Raw genomic sequence first — 24,285 nt, forward strand, 5'->3', positions numbered from 1 at the left:
CAGCCTAGGGCTGAAAGCCTCGTAAATAAAGCTAATAATAATAATTGTAGAAATTTTGAAAAAGTGCACCGCGCGACGATATATTTCCAAAAAGTGCACCACGAAGCAAAAGGTCTGAAAATCCCTGATTTAAACTATCTCAAACAAAACAGCATCGCGTTGGATTGCAAAGACGTAACTTTCCTTAACGTTGACTTTCAAAGAATAAACTACATTCTTTACATTCTCCTCCAATCTCGTTTGTAGCAATACAAGGTAGAATCATTGCCATACTCGATACAATTTTAAATCGCGGCTTCAGCGGTAAAACCCTACAAATAACTACAATGTTGTCTCCAAATGTTGCAAGCCGATCACCACCAAAACGACATCAATTGCACATTGCAACCATCCTGCCAATCAGTCAAAGTCGCATTCCGCAAGAATTCATCGCCGATTTGCTCAGGTTAGGTCCCCCCGAAAACCATCCCTTGAAAAAAACCACCCGCACCATCCCAACGGAGGCACCATCCCCAAAGGGGGAGGAGGCGAAGCTATAAATCGGTCGCCAAATGAAAAATTCAAATCAGACCGCATCCAACACTTTCCGCGTGCCGATCAATTATTTAACTTTTAACCCGCGTGTGCCAAGCTCATCCTCCCTCGCCCGTCGTCGTCACCGTCGTCGTCGTGTGCCGGTTTCTAGCTGTGGATCTGTAGGCCACACTATTCGCCAGCCCCCCTTGAGGAGGTGAACTTCAGTCAGTGCAACCAACGACGACGTTCCAAGTAATTACCGCGCGGTTCTTTTGTCTTGGCGCTTGGCGCGATCGAACACCTTCGCACCCACCCGCAGACTGGGTGCATTGGTCGAGGGACCCACCAATAGTGCAGTGAGCGTCGCGCACAGAGTGACCAGAAGAAAGTGTCCCCCAAAGTGTGAAGTGAAAACAGAAAAACCCCGTGGTGCGGTGACGAAAGAGATTAGATTGCAGCACTCACCCACCGCACTCGCTCACCGTTGTTGGGAGTGATTAGGAGGTATCGGGTGTCGGACCATCTCACCACACAGCAAATGAAAATGAAATTAGCGGTACGTGATTGTAATTAATTGATGGATTATGAATTGACGCCGATTATGTCGTGGGTGGGGGACATGTGGGGGCTGATCAAAGTGTTGTAATACCCCAAGTGTGGGATGGTTGTTATACAATACGGTGGTGGTTGTCAATCGAAAAACACAATAATCACTGAAACAAATATGGTTGGCGACAGCAATGGCGACAGTGGATGGGACAACATCCCAACAAAAAGGGGTTTCATTTGGATTCGAATTCATCAAAAACAATGGATCAGAAAAGCATAGCCAGCATTTGTTTTGTGACCAAAGAACAATCAGTTCGGTTCGGTATGCATGCATCCATTTTTGGGCTTCAGACGATTCGATGATTGATTAGCATAGCATAGCATAGCATAGCCGACCGTACACATCCTGGGGTGGCTGTCGATAGAGACGTTTAATGCGCCAGAAAAGTTGCCTGGGATTTGACAAACCTTTCATTTAACGAACTCTCGACACCTGGCCAGGTCCTTATGATCAGCGGGGATGGGGAGGAAATGTTGATTAGATATCTACTCAGAACATGTCCAAGAACTTGGGCCACTTCATAGATATCTGGAGTTGGAAGTTGGGTGGGGTTTGATGGGATGCTTTCCTTGGCGAAAAAGCGTATGATAAGTTATTATAAATAAATATTCAATTATGTAATATGTATGATTTACCTTATTACCGCTGAAAAAGTAAATATTAGTAACGAATGTAGAGGTTTTTTTTATTGATGATTGTATTTTTGAATAAACTTGAGTACTCTTGGAATAAATTTGCATTCATTGGAGAAAAAATAAATGCAGGTTTGTTTTGCACAATAATTTTTGATGATGATGATGATTGAAGTGTACGCACCATCAGCGCAAGGATTACCTATGACTGCAGAATCATTCCGGGAGGGAATAATCTACCTGATGGTTTGTTGTAGCAGGGAGAGTTAAAATCGCTGAATCCCTTCGGAAGTCAACAAAAGTTGCTATCTCATGACAAAAGTCTGGCTACTCCACGAACTTAAGTCCGGTCATCAGTTCATTCAACACCCTTAGGCTATCCCCCGTGTGTGTGTAACCCCGCAGTATAATGTATTTAGTGTAGATAGTTTGAAATATTCATTAAAAAGATGAAAAAAAAACGTGTATATTGAAACGGGCTCACCAAGTTTAGTCTCCTGTCGTCTACCGAAAAAAACAGTCACTACAGATCAACTGCTTCACTTGAAGAGCATCAGCCGGACTCGTTCACACATCCGACATGTCGTTTTTTTCTTCGCACACATGATACAGCATCCCGGGAGGAGAAATAAGTCACTATCAATACTGATATCATCACTGCCGGAGTACGCGAATAGGAATCTACGCGGAAGGACACTTGCTTTTCACACACTGAATATTTGCCAGCGGAATCGAGGACATTAATCCGTGTTCAAAACGTGAGAAAAAAGACAAGCGATTTATGATCTACGGGAAAATTCTCAGTATATTCAAATTTCCACGCAGTACCACTCACTGCTAATCCACTGATTGCGTGAAGAAAATTTCTACTCCATCTATTGTAACAGGGCCATTATTTTCACCCTAAAAAGAACACACCCGTACAATTCTGTCCACGGGAGGATTGCGTTCAACGAATCACTTCCTTTCTACCAGTTTCCGGTGCAACGACCACGACACTATCACCACGGAACACGGCGGAACTCGATGACGATGAAGACGACGGCGGTAGGGATTTGGAATCCGATTGTTACAAAAAACCAAAATACTGTCTGCGATCACAAAAGGAAATTATTCTAATGTCTCAAAAAAATAATTAAAAAAAAAAACCACCGGCCGAATTAAAAAAAAAAAACAAAAAACCACGAGAAAAATTCTGACAGGAAAAAAAAATTCGACCGGCTGCTGGCCGCTTCAGACGATTCGATGATTGATTGGCAATTTTTTAGATTGCCGTGGTAAAAACTCTTCCATCGGGAGCCTTTCAGAAATTGGTACATATTCGGCTTTGGAACAATATTTTTGCACCTGTGTGGCGTGATGTTGGCAATGTGTTTTGTGGGTTTATTGTTTTTCTCTAGTTATTGTTTTTTCGGACATCTGGTTTTCTGTTCTATAGGTTTTTGATGGATTTTACGAGAACTCATCCAGTAATTGGCAACTTTTTTTTAGAATGCAATGAAAGGTTGTGAAGGATTTTTTAGCAAATTATCATTTCGTTGTTGCAAAAACTCATTTTCCTGTTTAGCTTCGATATATTAACTTTTACCTATTTTAGTATTTTGTTGAATTCTTAAATTATTATTTTTACAAATAGGTTCATTTTATATTTTCTATCATTCATATGTTCATAGCCATCGCTAAAACCAGAAACGGTTGGAAAGCTGTTTCCCTTCCACTATCAGAACACAGTGTCACAGTGTCTTCCAGATAACGCCTACGAGCGAACTGTGCCGCTTTAGCTTCATAGTAATAATCGCACTTATCTATCACCTTATGTCTGGCATCCACACACCAATGTGTAAACCCTCTGCCAACCATATCCCACCAACACTCCAACATCCGCAAAAGTTTGTACAGACGCAGAAGTATATTCGATCTGATGTGGAAACAAACGATTGCAATCATCACTTATCTCCCATTCCCCATATTGACCTGCAACCTGACGTGGCAGGCGACATTGTCGCCTAAAAATAGAAGATTAACATCGCTCACACACTGACGATACCTGCTTAGTGTCCAGCAGATAATCTCATTGGTCCTTTGTGTGAGTGTAGCTGATCTGGCGATACTGGAGTAGCATCTATGGGCGGGCAATCAAGCTAAAGCTTTTGCAGTGCCGCGGTTGCTAAGATACATTTTTCTAAAGGTCCCATTAGACATGGCATATATTTGGCAAAACAAGCCCAAAAAATGACCAAGACAACGTGAATCATAGCAACCTTGGATGAATGTCGGACTTCAATGACAAATGTTTGACATAATGCACTGTTTGTGCACAGTGGGAAAAATCGACCCAAAAAACGGAACCATTTCTGACGTAAAAAAGTACGAGAAATCAATTGGGGCTAAATTCATTCACCGCCAGCACGGAAAGTGGTTCATTTTGTCCCATTTTGCTCAAAAAGAGAAATGTACTTTCAAACATCAAGCACCACTGTAGATCGTTGAAAATAGCTGCAGGTGTACCCTAATAAACCAACACCATACACGGACCGTAACATAGACGGTTCAACAATACCGCATACTGTTCGAATTGTATCCAGAATGGGTTGTTAAGCAAGTCTTATTGTTATCGTTTATGCGGGTAGTTGGAGGTTAATAGCAATCATAAGAATACATGGAAGACCCTTTCAAATGCTTATTTTGCCCAATCAATTCATTCATGAGACGACAAAAAATCAGGGCAAATTGGGGTAAAATGGACAGCTATTTGTACCCTCCCGAGAAAATGATCAATGACTTCATGTTTTACAACCAGTGACATTACAAAACAATATAAAAATGTTATTATCCAGTAGTTGTTGGGGCACGCAGAGTAAAATAGGGATAAATGTATGACTCGTGCTGAAAAAATCATCATTTTGCAACTTGTTGCATAAAACATTTTTTGCGATTATAAAAAAATCCATTGAGTTGGATCATTTCTAGCTACACAACCATGTTGCAAGAGATACCACGTGTGAGCATGCATGCTGCGCTGGAGCACGTTTTTCGATCAGGTAGGCTGCGCTACAGTTGGGTGTCAGAAGTTTTCGGGCAGCCGTTGGAAGTCAGCGCGACAGAGCGCGACAAACCTTCGTGAAAGAATTTGGGTTTTCCGGTAGTAGGTCAACGATAACAGTTTCTTCCGTTGCTCAATGAACGTTGAAGTACCAGTAGAATCTGGTCCCGGCGTTACGTTCCCTAAGTAGTACTTTTCGGCACACTTGTTTTAGTATCGAAAAATCTACCATTTCGGTGTTATTCTCGCGTGTGAAAAGTTGGCTATTTTGCAATTTAATTGCAAAAATACATTTTGAATCTCACTTTCTATGAAAATAGGGCAAAATGGGGCAATTTTCAATTCACTTTATTTATGAGATTTTCAGTCGTTGGCTGGTTCATCTCATAACAGAATGGGGCAAATTAGACAACTCCCGAGGATCATTCTGGTGATAATAGATTTAGTGCTTTTTGTTTATGCCAAAAAAATCAATTTCAAATCATTAACACTAAAAATCCATTCAAAATTAGATAAAAGTTTGAATTTCCAGCAGATGTTGGGGCATATGGGGCAAAATAAGCCATTGAAAGGGTCTTTCACGTATTCTTCTGATAGCTTTCAACCTCTAATTCCACCAGCAGCTATTTTTAACGATCTACAGTGGTGCTTGATGTTTGAAAGTACATTTTGATTCTCTTTTTGTATGAAAAAATAGGGCAAAATGGACCACTTCACGTGCCGTGCGGTGAATGAATTTAACACCGAATGATTTCTCGTACTTTTTACGTCAGAAATGGTCAACTTCACGTACCAAACCAGCGGCGGTGAAAGATCCGTTTTTTGGGTCGATTTTTCCCACTGTGCAGTGTACTAACACCTTGATGTTTACGATTCGGACTTAGAATAAATTCGTCAGCTTTGAACTTACAAGAATTTTGCCAGCCTTTCATGAGTGGTATGATTTATTTAATATTATGGAGTTAACGAGCGTTGGAAAGTGTGCTGATTTATGACTTGATGATGATCGTACGGTGGCACCCTTCCAAAACTTCTTTCCGTGATTCCACAGGAATCCCATTCGGGATTCCTCCTATAAATCCTTCGTGGATTCTCCATAACTTTTTTCCAGGACTTCTCCAGGAGTTTGATGTGGGATTCTCAGGGAATTCTTGAAAATTCTTTGGAGTTCTTCCAGGAGTTTCTTCTAAGATTCCCAAAGACATTTCGTCTGTGATTCCTTCAAGAGCACTTCCCAGAATTTCTCCTGGAAGTATTCCCAAGATTCTTCCAGAGTTTTTTTTTCGGAATTTATTAATGAAAGCTTTCTGAGATAACTTCAGGAATTCCTGGTGTTGCATTGGATCAAGCACACTCAAGGCACTGTGCTTCAGAGCAGATCAAAAGACCTTGTTTTGGATGATCAGCTTGAACTAAAAATATCTTTATGTGGTATGTGTGGAGCGGACCTAGTGTGATGGTTAAAGCACGTGACTATCACGTCGAGGACCTGGGATCGAATCCCATTCCCAACAAACTTACAAAATGTGGGTTCTTCCTTCGGAAGAGAAGTAAAGCGTGGGTCCCGAGATGAACTAGCCTAGGGCTAAAAATCTCGTTAATACAGATAAAAAAATATATTTAATATGTTTATATTACAAATTACAATACAATTCTCTACAAAAATGGTTTCAAACCGCTCTACTTCGAAACTGTTTCAATTAACGTATTCTTCAATCTACTAAACTCGCTTCAACTAAAGGAGCCCACAAATCTACTGACATTTAGCGTGGGTCATCGGAACCGTTTTCTCAGATCAAAGCTTTTTTGATCCCATTTCGGGTCTGTGCAAAATTTGAGCACGATCGGTTGCGTCTACACTTTGCGCATTGCAATTGAAATTTGTATGGGATGTTGTATGGGAAACCATAGTTTTTTTGCATTTTCGTCATAAGTTGAAACAGTTTGTCTGAAACTGTTTAACCGAGAATGTTAAATGATAGCCTAGGATGTGTTCGGAAAAAACTTTGTCGAAGACCACAAAGCGATACGATGTTTGTAAAAAAAGTTATATTCAACAAACTGCATGCATGTGTTTAAGTTTTAACATGTAAAAGAATAACAATAGCAACAAAATCATGCTATTTCGGCAAGCAATGCCAACGCTATAACTTTTTTTTTCATAAGCATCAGATCACTTCGTGGTCTTAGACAAAATTTTTCAGGACACCCACATTATCGAATTCATGGTTTTAAAAAAATTCGAGCTTCTTATGAGAGAAATGCAAAAAAAGCATGTTTTCCCATGTAACATCCCATACAAACTTCAAATGCGTTGCGCAAAACGTAGAGATAACTGATCATGCCCAAATTTTGCAAAGCTATTTGGGTCCAGAAATGGGACCTTAAAAGCTTTGATCTGATGGGATTTCATCAAATTTTCTATTTTCCCATATAACGGATGATCCACTCTAATGTTTATGTGTTTGTATGTTTTTATGAATGTATGTATGTACTTATGTATGTATAATGTATATCTATGTATGTTCCGCCATAACTCTGGAATATGTCAAGAAATTTCAATCAAATTTGGCATACACATTCCTTAGGATGTGGAGATGATTCAAGGGGTATTGAAATTCAAGATGGCGGCTTAGTTTCCAAGATGGCGGCCAAATTTCTAGAATGTATGCTATTTATATCGGCAATGCTGCTTCGGATACCATGCAATATGATGGCGGACCATATCCAAGATGGCGGCCAAGGAATGTTAGTTTGAGCTACAATTCTATGCAAAATGATTTTTTTTTGCTTTAATTAGCGAGGATATGTATCGATCGGGCTTGATGTGTACAAGTCAAAAATCGATATTCGACGCCATTTTGAATCCAAGATGGCGGCCACAGAATGATAGTTTGAGCTATAATATTATGCAGTATGAGTATCTATCGAGGGCTTCATGAGTAAAAGGGTAGAGGGTGAGGTAGAGGGTCAGGGTAGATGGTACACACCTAGAAAATATCATGTAATTTTAAGTGTCCTGAACCTGACATATACGAGCATCTTCAAAATCACAAATTTAGAAGTTAAAACATGTAAATTTACGTCTTTTAAGACACCACAAAATAAAACTTATTTTTTCTTAGCGTCTAGCAATCGCTAGAACCGATTTGACAGAAAAAAAAACATAGAAAAGTAAAATAATGCCATGCATGGATTCGAACACCGGATCTGCCGATCGTGAGCCACATTTCTTACCTCTCGACTATTTCACCGAGTTAGAAGGCGACTGATGAACGTGATACTGATTCTACGTTTCTGGTGAAACGAATTTGTTGACATCTAACACAACCAACCAGCACTTACATGATGCGCGTAAAATTGAGTCCAATTTGTGATTCAGTCTTGAAAATATTTACGTTCTTTGGTGATTCCGTTTCGTGCAAATTTCAGAATTTCTAAGTGTGTAGGGTAAACGATGGAGATGACGGTCGGTTTTGGATGAAGGTTAGGATAGAGGGGGTGGGGTAGAAGGTTAGGGTTGACGGTAGGAAAAAATAGAGGATGGTGGGTAGGGTTAAGGGTAGGGGAAGGGTTAGGGTAGAGAGTAGGGTAGACGGTACGATTAGCACAATATGGAGAGTATGGTAAAGGGCAGGGAAGCCAGATGATTTTTTTAATCTGTAAAGCGCTTTTCAAAAATCTCTATAATACAGATAAATCTGTATATATGGCATCCCTGGGAAAGAGTTAGAGTAGAGGGTACAGTAGAAGGTAGGGTAAAGGATAAGGCAATGGTTATGGTAGAGGGTAGGGCAGACAGTAGAGATGAGGGATATGATAGAAGGTCGGGATAGAGACCATGGTTGAGAGCAGAGAGTAGGGTGAAGAAGTGAGATGAGATTAGATGAGATGAGATTTCCTCGAGATACTTTCAGGAATTCTTTCCGGGAGTTTTTCAGGCATTCCTCTCGAGAATCTATCCAGGATTCTTCCCGGGATTCCTTCAGATAATTACTTCCGGAATTACTGTACGGATTGCTCCTGGGTTAGCTTCAGGGATTTTTGTAGGAGGTGCTTTGAAAAATCCTGAAAGGATTCTTTTATTTATTCTTTTCTGCATTCCTTCAGGGATTCTTGGTGGATTTCCTTCAAAGATTCCTTTCTGGATTCCTACTGTGATTCCTTAAGGGATTCCTCCCGAAAAAAATATGCAGAGAATCCTAGTGGAATTCTTCTAGGTATACGTACCGGGATCCTTGCTGGCTTCTTTAGGGTTTCCTGCTAAGATTGCTTCAGGGATTCCAATTTGTATTCAGATTCCTGTGAATCTTGAGAATCTTGCGGGATTCTTTTAGATATTTGTGCCAGGATTCCTGCCGGGGTTCCTCCAAAGATTCGTTCCGTTTTTTTTTTTGACATCCCTCCCGGGATATCTTCAATTATTCTTTCTGGGAGTCCTTCCGAGCTTCCAGCTGGGCTTCCTTCCGTAATTTCTTTAATGTCTATCAGGGATTCTATACGGAATTTCTTCCGAGCGTGAATTACAGCTTATGAGAGTGAGAGAAAAATAGAGAAACAGGGAGAAATAGGCTTTTTGATGCTCTTAGATATCTTTAGTAAACCATGATGTCATCTGACAGTCATTTTCTTATTTTTCTTCAGAAGTTATCCTCTCTTTCACTTATCATAGATTAATTGTATCTATACGGATCAGAACACAACGATACTATAAAACTTGTGTTAAAATAAAGATTGAAAAAATTATCAGATGTGCAGGACCGCATAGAAGGCATTTTTTTGAACTACACCATATACACCTTAGACGTTAACGGGTTAAATTTAGGTTTTGAGATACATTGTCATTATTATGTGGCTCATCAATAAAGCAACTTCCCGACTAGAAAATTGTAACAAAAATATAACATAATCATAACAAACCATGATACTTATAACTCATTGTGATATAATTATGTTCAACTTCCTCGTTGTTTTCATTATAATGTAACTCAATTATATCACGTTATGTTATAAATGGTCGAAAAATAGTTGAAAATATTAAATGAAAATATTAAATTATTAAATTATTAAATGAAGAAAAATAGTTGAAATTACCTTATTCTTAGTAATCCTTTCCTAATCAAAATATGTTTGTTCAGTAGCTGTTGGGCATCCTATTGAAATGTACCAATATCCGTTCCATGAAGAAGTTGATTTTACCGATTATTTAAGAATTGTGTACTTGGTTCACTCTGTCTGAACGAATTTCTGAAAAATGCCAGTCCTCTGAATAAATTACTATGAATTGTGTAACTAAAATATTTCAAAAACGTGCCGAACTGTGAAAATACATTCAAAAGTTGTTAGCTATTGAATGTTTAAGTTAAAATTTCTCAAATAGCTCATTAATTGACTACCCTTCATGTGATATTGAACTGTTGCACTTGGTCCACTCTGACTGAACATAAAAATTGAAAATGGTAAACAACAATGTAATAACAGAAATAACAAATTTAAAACTTCCTGGCCACATTATACACTACTCCTATTAATTTTTGTCCTACTTGTGCATTATTTTTTCATCAAATATGTAAAAACTTGAGTGTAAACTGTAGTTGGTTGAAGATTTTCCATAAACCGTTCAGTCAGAGTGGACTAAGTACAATCAATTACTTAGCAATTTCTCGGTTTCAAGCTTTATTTTACGTTTTTTCGCAATTAATACAGAGCGATGTTGTGATGAATAGTTATTAAGATTTACGTCAAAAATTCCAGAACATTTGTTGAAAAACTCAAAACTTATAGAGTTGCAAACTTTAAAGTTGTTTTTCTAGAATTTAAGTGAAAGACACATGGTCCTCTCTGACTTAACGCCGACCAAATGTGGTTTGAAAACTCATTGTTTATAATTTAGTTTTGAGTCTTCGACATTTGGAAAACAATAATACAAAATTATATCAAATTTTGATAGAAAATAGCAATATGGAGGCTGAAATTCATATAACATTTTGTTATAATTTTGATCTGATTATAACAAAATAGGTTATTATCTTGATAAGACCGGTGTACTTTTTGTTACAATTTTAGTTATTTTAACATCATCCTACATCTAGTTTATAACATAATAAGTTATAGAAAAGTATTATAACATGATAACACAATATGATATAAACTTGATATAATTTTCTAGCCGGGTTGGTAGTTAGAGAATGGCATATTTTGAATTGATGGCGTTTGAAAAATAGTTGAAATATTATTTCAGCATTATGTATTTCAGCCTTTTGTATGTAATCGCATAGTGAGCACTTTTGAAATTTCAATATGAGAAATGTTGCACACTACAGTTAAAACTACGCATGAAATTACAAGGGCCATGCATATTTCAGGCGATTTCTTAGATTTCTGTCCCAATTCATAAGTGGTCTTTCTATTCTTTTTGGGTGGTTATCATCTCTCTCACATGTTTAGAGCTGTATTGTATCTATGTGGACCAGAAAATAACGATAGCGCAGAAGTTGTGCTGAAATAGAACTTGAGCAAATTATCAGATGTTGAGGACCTACATTGAAGATTTTTTTTGGAACTAAACCATAGACTTCCATTTTTTCGTCAAATCATGCTTATTTTATTGGAACTTGACTCTCGATAACAAACTTATTTAAAGATTCAAATCGTGAGCTACCTTGGGTGTTAACGGGTTAATGCTGGAGTTCAAATTTGAACGAAATTCCTTCATTTCGTCCAGAGGACGTTTAAATAGGAGAGCAAAGGGAAGTTTTCAGGGGTGTTCCAGAGTGTTTCAGGAGGTCTCAGGTGATCTCGGGACGTTTTAGAGGGTACCAAGGGGTTCTTGAGGAGTACCTGGAGGTCTCAAGAGCGTTTCATGGGATTGAGAAGATATCAGGAGATATCTCAGGGCATTTCAGGGTGTCTCAGTGGAGTTTCAGGAGGGCTCCAGGGGGTCTGAGAGGAGTTCCAACGGAACTTCCTAGATTCTCAGTAGAAACGGCCTTAACCCTAGTAAGATGTTGGGCTCTTTACGACCCAGACAGGCTCGCTAAATGTGCACTACGCTATCGTGGTGCTAAAACCCCCTGGAACTCCCTTCTTTAGAGCTCTTTGGGAACTTCCTGGAAACGATATCGAAGAAAATCATTAGGATTTTTTTGTAAAATTAAACGATCATAAAGATTTTTGCTCTGGTCTCTGGAATGAAAGCGGTTTGTGTTTTCATGTTAACTCATTCTGGAAGAGGATAGTATTTTATGTGAATGTATTGAAAGATTCCAACTCGCAACTCGTAGCAAGTCCAAATTTTCTCAGCACTCTTCGTAATTATTAAACTCGGCAAACCTCGTTGTATGCTCGTGATAAAAAAGACATTTTTTCTATTCATTCCATAAGTAATTAGGGGATTAGTGCCCTTCTTCAGCATATGCCCTTATATTCATCCCATTTCAAAAACAGGCGATTAAGGAATCGATTTATTTCCAAGTAGCATTTTTTAGTCAAATAGACTAGAAGAGGTTCTTAGAATCATCATAAAACCAAAGTAAAAAGTATTAGGATCATAACGGTTTCCAAAACCTCTACAAGATTAATTGGTCATCAAAATGTTACTTGGGATTCAATTCTTTTTGTTGTATGCATGCTCAAGACTTCAAAAAAAATACAAAAATTGAAAAAAAATAGCGCTTATACTTGGTTAGGGTGGTAAAAAACCTGAACAACGCAGCGGTGGACTTCATTCCACTTTAACTATCCGGGAATGCAAACAATTTCTCTGAGAAACCACACCGCTGAAAAGTACAATCAAGTCGCCTGCAATATAAATTGTTGCGCGAGTTTTTTCTCAGCGTACACCATCCTAGCTACCTCGCATTGAAGCACCATCTCCAAGGCAATTGTCCCCAGTCAGTGCAATGTTGTATTGATTCCTGGAGCAAGTCTTGTTATATTAGCCATGCTGAGAAGCATATTTGCATGGCAGCGCCAGCGTGTGAGAAAAATTGAATGTCTGTTGGCGTCAGTGACTGTAAATAGTTTTTAGTTCACGGCCAATAACTACCACCTGCTTTGGGGGAAGATTTAACCTTCCTGTTCAGGAAAATGGGTGGTTTTATGGAGACACTTTTGGATTCAGAGGAAATGTGAATTCTAACTTGGATGAATGGTTGATAATTGAAAGAAGTTGTTCATCTAAACGGGAATTTCCTCAGTATCTTGCTTTGAGTGAAATTCTAGCGAGAAATTGTTCAACAGCACAGACAACTTCACTCTTTTCCAATGATCAATGACCACAGAACTAAAAATTAACGTCACCTCTAGATAGCTATTCAAACAACCTTACAATGCTAAACAGTTTGTTACAAAGTAAAGTCTTGTTCACATGTCACAAGTCTTTTGCAATGATGCACAACTCTCGATTTTTTTTTTTGATTTCTTGAAAAACCTAAAAGACAAAATTTCCTCTCGAAAGCACAATCTGCATATGAAAGATTTTATATGCGAATCATAATCCAGAGATGTCCATAGTTGAGGAGACGAACATCGCCCACAGGAAACTAGTGTTGATTTGATTTATTGAAACTTCTGCTATCAAGTTGTATTGTTTTACATCTGGTCCTGCTTCCAGACAAGTCACGAACCAGAACAAGCCAAAGAAATGTGTTGCCTCTTTTCGATGAACTTTGTGTATCGTCTACCAGAGGAGCAGGAATCACGTGCCTTATGCTCCTCTACGGTGGTGGGAAATGTTCTGCTCTGCTTTAAATAAGAGTGAAGCATGCCTATATTGGATACGGAGACAAGTTGGAGTGAGTGTGGGGACGATGACATCCGGGTATTACGATGCATACATAAATATATTCAAGTAACTATGAAACGTAATGCCGGAAAATCCTATTGAGGGGTTATGACACGAGCAACCCGATCGCACGTGATTGGAACATTTATTTCATTGCACTGGTTGGTAAATATAAATTCTCGAGTTCGGATCAAATTTGTTTGCTTTCGACCGGAAAGTAATATAAACAATTTTAATTTACGTTCGGATGTGAAAAGGCTTTTAATTGCCTTCTTGTTTTTTTTTTTCAAATTTGCTAATCATTCATTCGAATGCAATCAATTTGTTTGGTTTTAGTTCTTATTTAATCATGGAAATCGATTAACAGCGGCTTTCCAAAACTTTCTCCCCGGGTAACCGAGTAGTTTGATTTTTTGTTTCTTTTCAGCGATTTTGAATTAGGGCTAAACTGGTGTTGCTTCTGGGGATTCCTCTAGGCCATTTCATCTCTTCACGGAGTCCTTCCGATGATTACTTCTAGAATTTTATATAAGGATTTCTACAAAAAAAAGTCTTTCTGGGAATCCTCCGTGAATTACTCAGGTAGATTCTTTCTTATTCCTTTATTATTCTCTCCAGGATATACTTCCAGTAAATTTTTCAGAAGTTCTATTAACAGGTGCCCACAATAGTTTAGTCTTTAACTTCTCGGGAAATTCCTTTGAGATAATTATCCAGAAATTCGATTCAGGGATTTCTGCAGAAATTTCTGAAATACTCCCAGAAGACTCCTGGCGAATTTCTTTAAAAAAAAACAACTTCTAGGAGATTTCCACAACTAACATCTGAAGGAATATCACAAACAACTCGTGGACAATTTCCGGAAGGACTTTCTGGAGAATTTCCAGAAAGAACTTCTGGAAAATTTCCAGAATGAACTCCAACAATTTCTGGAGGATTCCCAAAAAGATGTCTTCTTTTCAAGAAAAAAAATCTGATTCACAGTAGAAACTCACGGAAGGATTTCCTGGAGGATTCTCTGAAGGAAGTCTTGAAGAAAATAGCCTGTTGGAAATCCTGGATAATTTGTAAAGACGAATTTAGAGAGAATTCAGCGGAAGCTATTGAAGTCACTCATATACAAATGTATGGATGAATTTCAGAAGGAACTCCAACAGGATTCGCAAAAAGAATCTTGGGATCCTGGTTGGTGCACAATCCGAGAAGGTTTTTTTTCTGAAATAACCCAAAAGGAACCCCTTAAATAGTCTCACATGAAACTGCTGGTAGAAATCCAGGAAGAACTTTTAGAAAACCCCCAGAAGGATGATGATGTACCTGGGCCTCAGAAGGATTTCCAGAAGGAATTTCAGAATAAATTTCAGACAAAAAAATAGAAGAAATTCCGTGGAGGAACTGCTTGAGGAATTTCAGATAGAACATTTGGATGAATCTCAGGAAAACATCTTTGGTAACTCATAATCAATTTCTTGAGAGTTTCAATTCCTGCTGCAATTTCAAAAATCCGCGAACGAATTCTTGGAGGATATCAAAAAAAAGTAATGGCGAATTCCTGTTGAAACTTATAATGGAAATCTCGAAAGAATTCCTCGAAAAATCATGGAAGAACTCCTTGTGGATTTTCCGCAGAGCATTTTTTATTATCGTACAAATTGGGCCGAAGGGTCTCAGATTTTCATGAAAATTTTTCAACAGGCTGGGCTCATGAATATATGAACAAAAAAAAATTGAGAGAAAATCAAGGTCGCATATTTTCCCGGAAAACTGGGGTGGAAATTCTTTTTTTTCCTGACACTACTTACTTAGAAAAAGCATAACTCAAGAACGAAGCATCATAGATACAAAGTTTTTTTAGGAAATGAAAGCAAAATTTCTCAGAAAGCCTGAAATTTTTGGAATGTACTTGAACTTTTTTTTTCTTTCTTGAGTTATAATCAATTTTGTGAAAAATAACCATGTACGCATATATTATATGGTCATATTTCACATAATTGGCCATAACTCGAGAACGAAAAACAAGTGCATTCCAAAAATTTCAGCCATCAAAGCTTATGAAACTATCTTCTCAAAAATATTGTTTTGAAAATTTTTCGCGAGTTTGGGCATAGTTTTTCCTGCTTTTCTTTATGAATTTCCCCAACGGTGGAAAATTTTGTGCAAAACTTTTTCCACTTCATACTTTTTTTGGATACCTGAGAAAATTTGCTTTCATTTTCTAAAAAACTTTGTTTTTGCGATGCTTCGTTCATGAGTTATGATTTTTCAAAGAAAAGGCTTATATGACACATTTGGGCATTTTTCAACAAAATTGGCCATAACTCAAAAATGAAACAAAAAGTGCATTCCAAAAGTTTCAGCGATTAAAGCTTATGGAATAACCTTCTCAACTTTTATCTCAACTGTGGAAAAATTTGTGGAAAACTTTTTCCAGTTCATATTTTTTTTGGATTTCTGAGAAATTTTGCTTCCATTTTCTAAAAAAAAACTTTGTTTCTATGATGCTTCGTTTTTGAGTTATTATTTTTCAAAGTAAGTAGTGTCAGGGGAAAACAAAGAATTTCTACCTGAGTTTTCCGGAAAATTAGGCGACCCTGAATTTATCTCATTTTTTTTGTTCATATATCCATGAGCCCTGCCTGTGGAAAATGTTTCATGAAAATCTGGGATCTTTCGGCCCAATCCCGTACGGTAATAAAAAAAATGCCCTACTACGAAAACTCCAGAAGAAACATCTAGAGAAATATTAAAATATTTTCATGGCATGGAAGGCAAAGAGAGCTACGTGTTCCAGTGGCTATCACTTCTGATTCCAATATGTGTAAGATTCTGGGTTCAACCCTTGATCCGTCTCTTTCCTCCTAGTTTGAATCTTTCTATCTGCTTTCTACTTTTTCTCTACATATATAACCTCTATTCAAGTGTTTACAGCCATCGCTAGAACCAGAAACGGATTAAAGAAGCCGTTTCCATACCAGGAAAAATTCTTTGATGAATTCCTGGAAAAGATGATGAACGGATTTCTGTAATTTGTGACCGAACCCCCGAATAAATTTTTGAAAAGATCTCGAGAGGAATTTCTGAAGGAATCACTACATGAATTCCTGGAGTAATCCCTGAAAGAACTTCCGGAGCAATTCCTGGAAAAATTCCTGGAGAAATCCCTAGAGGAATTCCTGCTGGTTACCTGGAGTAAACCCTGTAGGAATCCCTGGATAAATTCCTGGAGGAATCCCTGAAGAAATTTCTGAAGAAATCTCTTGGGGAATTCCGGGATGAATTCCAGGAAAAATTTCTGGGGGAATCCTTGGAGGAATTTTTGTACAAATTCCTGGAGGAATCCCTAGATGAATTCTTGAAGAAATCCCTGGAGGAATTCCTGGAGAAATCCCTGAAGCAATTCCTTCAGGAATGTCAGGAGGATATCATGGAGGAGCTTCTGGATAAATTCCTGGGAGCAATTTCTGAAAGTATACCTCAAGGAATTCCTGGAGAAATCGCTAGAGGAGTTCTTGAAGGAATCCCTGGAGGAATTTCTGAAGGAATAACTGGAGGATTTTCTGGAGGCATCTCTGGAGAAACTCGTGAACGAATGCCTGAAGCAATCCCTGGAAGAACTCACGGAGCAATCCCTATATGAATTCTTAGAGAAATGCTGCCGCTGAGTTCAGGCCTGAGTGGCCTCTGCTGTACATAGTAGCCGTCTCCATTATGGTCTCCATTCTACTCGGTCCATGGCTTTGTGTCTCCAGTTCCGCACTCTGCGAAGGATCCGCAGATCGTCCTCCAGCTGATCGACCCATACCTTAGAGAAACTCCTGGAGGTATTCTTGAATAAATTCGTGAAGGAATTTCTAACGGAATTCCTAATGAAATTTCTGTGGAATACCTGGAGGAGTCTCTGGAAAAATACCTCGAGAATTTCCTGAAGAAATTATATACTTATTGAAACTTCTGGAGAAATTCTTTGAAGAATCCCTGGGAGAATTCTAAAAAAACAACCTGGAGGAATTCCTGGGAGGATTTCCTGAAGCAATTTCTGAAGGAACTTCTGGACAAATTCCTGGTGGAATCCCAAGTGGAACTCGTCTTGGAACTCGTAGAGAAATTTCTCGAGGAATTCTTAGGGGAATCCCTGAATGAATTCATGAAGGAATTTTTAGAGGAATTTTGAGAGGAATCTCTGAAGAAATTCGTAGAAGAATTTCTGGTGGAATTAATGAAGAAATCTGTGGAAGAATCCATTCCTAAGAGGAATCCCTGAAAAAGTTCCTGGAAAATTCCTGGTAGAATTCCAGGTGGAATTTCCGGAGTAATCCCAGAAGTAATCTCTGGAAGAATCCTTGGATGAGAAATTCTTGAATAAACTCCTGGAGAAAACATTGAAAGAAAGCCCGAAAGAATCCCTGAATAAAAACCTGGAGGAATCCCTGGAGGATTTCCTGAGGAAACTCCTGGAGGAATTGATGTAGGAGTTTCCGAAGGAAATTCTGAAGGAATTCCTGGATCAATTCCTAGGCAAATTTCTGGTGGAGTTCCTGAAGAAATACCTGGGCTAATTCCCGGAGGAATTCTTGATGGAATGCCTAGAAGAATCCCTGGAGAAATACCTGAATGAAATCCTAGAGGAATTCCTGAAGAAATTCCTGGGGTGAGGACTCCCTATATGTAATCCTGAAGCCTCTGGAGAAATTCCTGGAAACATGCCTGTAGGAATTCCTGGAGAAATCTCAAGAGAAATTCAATGAGAAATCTTTAGATGAATTGCTGGAGGAATCCTGGCATGAATTCCATGAGGTATCCCTAGAGAAATCCCTGGAGGAATTTCTTAATGATTTCCTTGAAGAATCACAGGAGCATTTTCAGGAGAAATCTCTGAATAAATTCGTGGAGGAATCAATGGAAGAATTCCTGCAGGAATCTCTATGGAGCAATCTTTGGAGGAATTCCTAGAGGAATCTCTTGATGAATTCCTGGAGGAATTCCTAGACGAATCCCTGTAAGTTTTTTAAAGGAATCCCTGCAGGTATTCCCAAAGGAATCCTGGCAGAATTTCTGGAGGAATCCCTTGAGAAATCCAAGGAGCAATTCCAGAGAGAATTCCAGAAGGAGTTTCTGTAGAAATCCCAGGAAGAAGTACTGAAGATATCGCTGAAATTCCTGAGGAAATCTTAAACTAAAGGAATTCTTAAAGAAGTACTTATCTTTCTAGCAGTTCCTGAAAAACCCCAGGAGGAATATCGGAAGCAATCCGAAGCGAAATTCCCTAGGGAATCTCTTAACAGTTCCTAAAGGAAGAGATGGATCAACTCCTGGGGGAGTTTCTAAAAGAATTCCAGGAGAAATTCCTGAAGGAATCCTAAGAAGAGTTCTTGGATACATTTTCAAAATAATCCCTGAAGTTGTTCCTGAAAGAAACACAAAATGAATTTTCGGGTGAATCCCGTGAGGAATTCTTGGAGGAATTTTGGAAGAAATTCCATTAGGAATCCCGGAAGAAATCCCATGAGGAATTCTTAGGGGATTTCAGGATAGCTTTCTTAGTGAATTTCTGGAAGAATTTCTGTAGGAATCCTAGGATAAAAAATCTGAAAAAATCCATGTCTGCAGTAATTTCTGGACGAACTCTTGTAGGGATACTTAGATGGACTCCTAAAGGATTTTTTGTAGAAAATTTTTGAATAATCTCTAGTAAAATTATCGGAAAGAATTTCTGGAAGACATTCCTGCTAAAATACTTTGAATAATTCCAGATGGAATTAATGGAGCAATCTGTAGCGGAATTCTGGAAAATATATGGAAAAATCACTGAAAAAATACCTGCAGAAATACCTTAAAGGATCTCTGGAGAAATTCCTGAAGGAAAACTCGAAAAAAGCAGTGGGACAATTTACATGTCGTGCGCCCATGCCGCAGTCATCTCAAGTCAGCCCCCCTCCCCTGGGTCCCCTCCAGGAAAAAATCCTAGCTACGCCAATGTCGGGGACCTCTTGACGGACGGACGTGAGGTGATCGAAAGATGAAAGCAGCACTTCAATGAACACCTAAATGGCATGGAGAACGTAGACACGAGAGACCAAGACAACAGAGGACACGATTATGCCAGTGTAGCAGAGGATAGAAATTATCCAACGCTGGCTGAGGGATGCCATTCACTAGCTCAAAACCAAAAAAGCATCTGGTAAGGATGCTATATCACAGTTGAATTCATCAAGATGGGCACAAACAAAATGGGTACCTGTCTGCACCGGTTGATAGTCAGGATCTGGAAAACCGAACAACTATCGGAGGAGTGGAAGAAAGGGTAATTCTGCCAAATTCACAAGAAAGACAACCATTTGGAATGTGAGAACTTCAGAGCTACCACCATTTGGAATGGTATCTACGAAGTGCTATCCCTGTCACCTGAAACAATTGAGCTCGCGGGAAATTCTCAAGTCAGCTTCATCAAAGACCGATCGACAACGAACAAGAACATCACCATACGGCTAATCCTCCAAAAATGCCGTACCAGGTCCCAACGCATCACCTGTTCATGGACTCCAATGCGGCATATGACAGTATCGACAGCACAGAGCCATGGGAAATCGTGGACGAAAACGGCTTTCCTGGGAAGCTGAATTATTCTTGCCATATTTTTTTAAGAACGATCTTTCAACGGGTATTGTATTCAAAATGACTTCCAGCAAAAGACCTACGCTTACTCTCGAACATTAGAAATTAGGAAATATTTCTATACGATGGAAAATATCTTGACAAGATAATTAAGTGCTTATGACAGCTGCGACAACCACAGCAAAATTGGTGCTACCACCAGTAGAGAATATATCATCTACCGAAATAATACTGATCGGTGAGGATGATGCCGCACGTCGTCATGGGACCGGCACCCAATTTAGAGCTACGTGATTTATAATGATTGAATTTGATGATAGGAACCAATATGCATCACCATAATCTAATGCTGACAGCAGCGCCAAGTACCCAGTGTTGGTAAAAACTCAAATTCTCACATCTCATGGGTGAGTTGTTTCACGCGCGATTCTTGACTCGCCAAACTCACCGCCGAAAAAATCATGCATGAGTTGACTCATGATTTCACTCATTCCTTTATTTCTTGGTGTTCTTAATGTTTACATCGAAGTTTTTAGGATTGTATGATAGAACAAAAGCAAACCTAGCGTACAACAACATTGAATGCCGTTCAAATTGATTTGGATTCGTTTTACAAGCGAACGAGATTTCGGCGCTTGACTCGTGAGTGCCGAATTTTGCATGAAATTCTCGCGCGTGAGAAAACGATTCAGAATCACTTGTGAGTTTGCTCACGCAGGAGCGGTTCATGAGTGTGCTTTGAGTGTGAGTTTACCAACACTGCAAGTACCCACGTCACACAGTATCCTAAAGTCTTGCACGGAGCACGGCGATGCGGCATATTCAAGCCATTCTCTACGGGGGGGAATTCGTCCTGTTCACAGCTGACAGCTATAAATTACCGTTAAGTGAAATTTCGCGGCAGCAGCCGTGGGAAATTAATTAGGTGACGAGAGATTTTTATCCTCATCATCGACGAATGCGGGAAATTTGCGGCTTACAGCATTATGCATATGAGATTATGGAGAGTTGTGAGTTCCATGCTATGCGGAGCCAAAAGAGGACGATGCGGCTGAATTTATTATGTATACATTTCCATCGTTCAGATTAGTTCAGTACAGTAGAAATTTTGGGTATTACGTCGCAAGGGAAAGTTGTGATATCCTACTGCTTTTCGTGGCATTTGTAGAATATTGCTCGATCAGTGAGTATCTAGCAAACAACTGTTCGCTAAAGAGATTCAGAAAACGTAGGATAGAAATTTACTTCATCATATGCGCTAATTCCCGTCATATCAGATGAAAACAGCCTGAGTTATAGCAGAAAAGTGCCCAAAACAGAAGCCCTGCCGAGATAGGTCAACTTCCCTACCATCATCAGGTATCAGAAGGCCTCTCCAGAGGCACGTTATCCTCCATTTGAGATATTTATATCATCGCCTTTATTATTCCAGCTTATTCCAATACGACATCGAAAGGCACGTTGTCAAAGGCACCCTCGATATCTAAGAAAACACTCAAGCAGGATTGCATTTCAGCAAATGCCTTCTCAATATCGTGAACAACCTTGTGGAAAAGAGGCACAATCTCCCTCTCTTCTTGGCGTAACGTCCTCATTGGGACAAAGCCTGCTTCTCAGCTTAGTGTTCTATGAGCACTTCCACAGTTATTAACTGAGAGCTTCCTCTGCCAATGACCATTTTGCATGCGTATATCGTGTGGCAGGCACGAAGATACTCTATGCCCAAGGAAGTCAAGGAAATTTCCTTTACGAAAAGATCCTGGACCGACCGGGAATCGAACCCGTCACCCTCAGCATTGTCATGCTGAATACCCGTGCGTTTACCGCCTCAGCTATATGGGCCCTCAGTGGACTCATCAAATTGGTAGGCATGTTGGTTCACATGAAGAGCCACATTGGCCAGATGAACATCACGGATGTGATGATCCACAATGCGGTCTAAGCATTTCAGAAGAAAAGAGGTCAAACTGATAGGTCTGATACTCTTTGCTTCTTCATACGATGCACGACTCATTTTCGGAATTAACTTCACAGTTATATCCCGCCAAGATTTGGGAATATACCCTGTAGCAAAACTGCCAACAAGTAGTTGTTTCAAAACATGTTTGAAATGATCAAATCCATTCTGAAGCAAAATAGGATAAATCCCATCTGCCCCAGAGGATTTGAAAGGAGCAAAGCTATTAAGTGCCCACTCAATCGATTCTATAGTTACAATACTCCGAGTCGAGGCCAGGGAATCATAACTACAAGAAAAGACATCAGGTTCATCCGAAGATGTAATATCCATACATCCAGGGGAATGTGTGTGCTGAATAAGCATTCCAGAACTTCCTCATCAGAAGAAGTCAGATCGCCATTTGGCAAACGAAGTTCGTTCACTCGGAAATCCTTAGATTTCGCAAGGATTTTGCTCAACCGACTGACTTTACTCAAACTGGAAACATTTGTACAAAGATTTTTCCAGCCGGATCGTTCAGCAGACCGGAGAGCTTTCTTGTAGGCCTTGTGAGCCGACCTGAAAGCCTCCGAACCAGGCGAACGTCGTCTGTTCCAACTCTTTCTACATTGTTTCCTGAGTTTCGCCAGAGCAGAGTTCCACCAAGGGGTTCCTCTTGTGTTCTTCACAGACCGCAGAGGGCAAGCTTCTTCAAAAGCTTCCATGATGAAGGCCGTTGTAGTATCAACGGCATCATCTAAATCACTTGGATTGCCAATGGATGGTGAGTATCCATGAAATTTGGCCGCAACCAAATCAGTAAAAATATCCCAGTTTGTTGACCGGGGATTCCTGAAACGCAATGTTTGCGAAGTAACATTTAAATGTTCAAAAAAGATGTAGCGATGGTCAGATAAAGATTCTTCATCTGACACATGCCAATTGGTCAGTCCGTGACTTATTCTACTAGAGCAAAGCGTTATGTCTAACACTTCCTCTCTAGCAAATACCATGAAGGTTGGGCGGTTGCCTATGTTAAATAATGCAAGATCTGTACTACTTAAATACTCCATCAAACTGGAGCCTCTCAAGTTAATGTCTGAGCTGCCCCAGATGATATGGTGGGAATTATCATCACTGCCAACAATTAGCGGAAGGCCTTTTGAAGTGCAGTATGCGATGACTTGCTTGAAGGCATCCGTAGGGTTGTTCATCATGTGGTAAATAAACTGAACAATAGACGTATTTCCTGTTGAGGTTTCCAAGAGATACATCAATTGTGATAGCACATAGATCTCTGGTGGTTAACCTCGCGTTGAGCAATGTTTGTACTAAGTGCGGTTCCGGTTATGATGACATCGACCACGTAGTTTGGCAATGCCCGGATAATGACGCCTCCAGAGCGCTACTATTGGATACCCTTGAGGCCAAAGGTAGATAACCCTTTGTTCTTGTGAGAGATGTGTTGGGGACCCGCGATGTCACATACATGGGATGTATTTTCGACTTTCTTCACTCTGCTGGTATAAAAGTTTAATTCGTTTGTGTTTTCTTCTCCAGTTTTTTTTTTCTCTGTTTTGTCCTCTTTGTGTTACCAAGCTGCTCCTGGCCATCCGGAAGACCAAGTCCCACAACAAGTTGGTACCAACACCACAAGGCACCGAATACGCTAGCAAGATGCGATTCAATCCCGGATGAGCAGCAGTGAAACCTTTGGCCCAATCCTTACCCTGTCCATCCCTCAAAATGTGACCTTCTAACTCCGAGCTGCCACGAGTACCCTGGCTTCCACCCATTACTAACAGATATCATTAAAAAGTTATTACTCTGTATAATGTATACTATTAAGTACAAAGAAAGATCCTCGGCTCCGTAAAGCATTATACGCGATTGAGCCCCAAATATATGAACTAGTAAAAAAAATCTCTGGTGGTTAGTTCAGAGATGAGTGTAGCAACTATTGCGTTGTTGACAAGCACACAGGCTCGAGGCATGACACGCGAGTTTGCCATTTCATATTTACTGAAAGTAGCAGACACTGGGTTTACAAGGTTTCCTAGATAGAAATTTACCTTACGAAAGTAAGGTTCTTGTACCAAGGCCACTTGGGCTGTACCATTTTGCATAAGTCTGCAAAGATTGATCGTT

The 24,285-nt window shown here is 39.5% G+C and overlaps 1 protein-coding gene across 1 annotated transcript in view; it reads left to right on the plus strand.

The window, feature by feature from the left end:
* Positions 1-325: 325 nt before the first annotated feature.
* The window catches only part of LOC115262745 (tetra-peptide repeat homeobox protein 1-like), a 54,744-nt gene continuing 30,784 nt past the window's right edge, over positions 326-24,285 (plus strand). Inside the window, exon 1 of the mRNA XM_029865525.2 lies at positions 326-1,072. Within this exon, the coding sequence (XP_029721385.2) occupies positions 1,055-1,072 (18 nt within the window). The 5' untranslated portion in view covers positions 326-1,054. The remainder of the gene's footprint in view (positions 1,073-24,285) is intronic.

This window comes from Aedes albopictus, chromosome 3 (genome assembly GCF_035046485.1).
Source record: "Aedes albopictus strain Foshan chromosome 3, AalbF5, whole genome shotgun sequence".
In the NCBI taxonomy this organism is placed as follows: domain Eukaryota; kingdom Metazoa; phylum Arthropoda; class Insecta; order Diptera; family Culicidae; genus Aedes; species Aedes albopictus.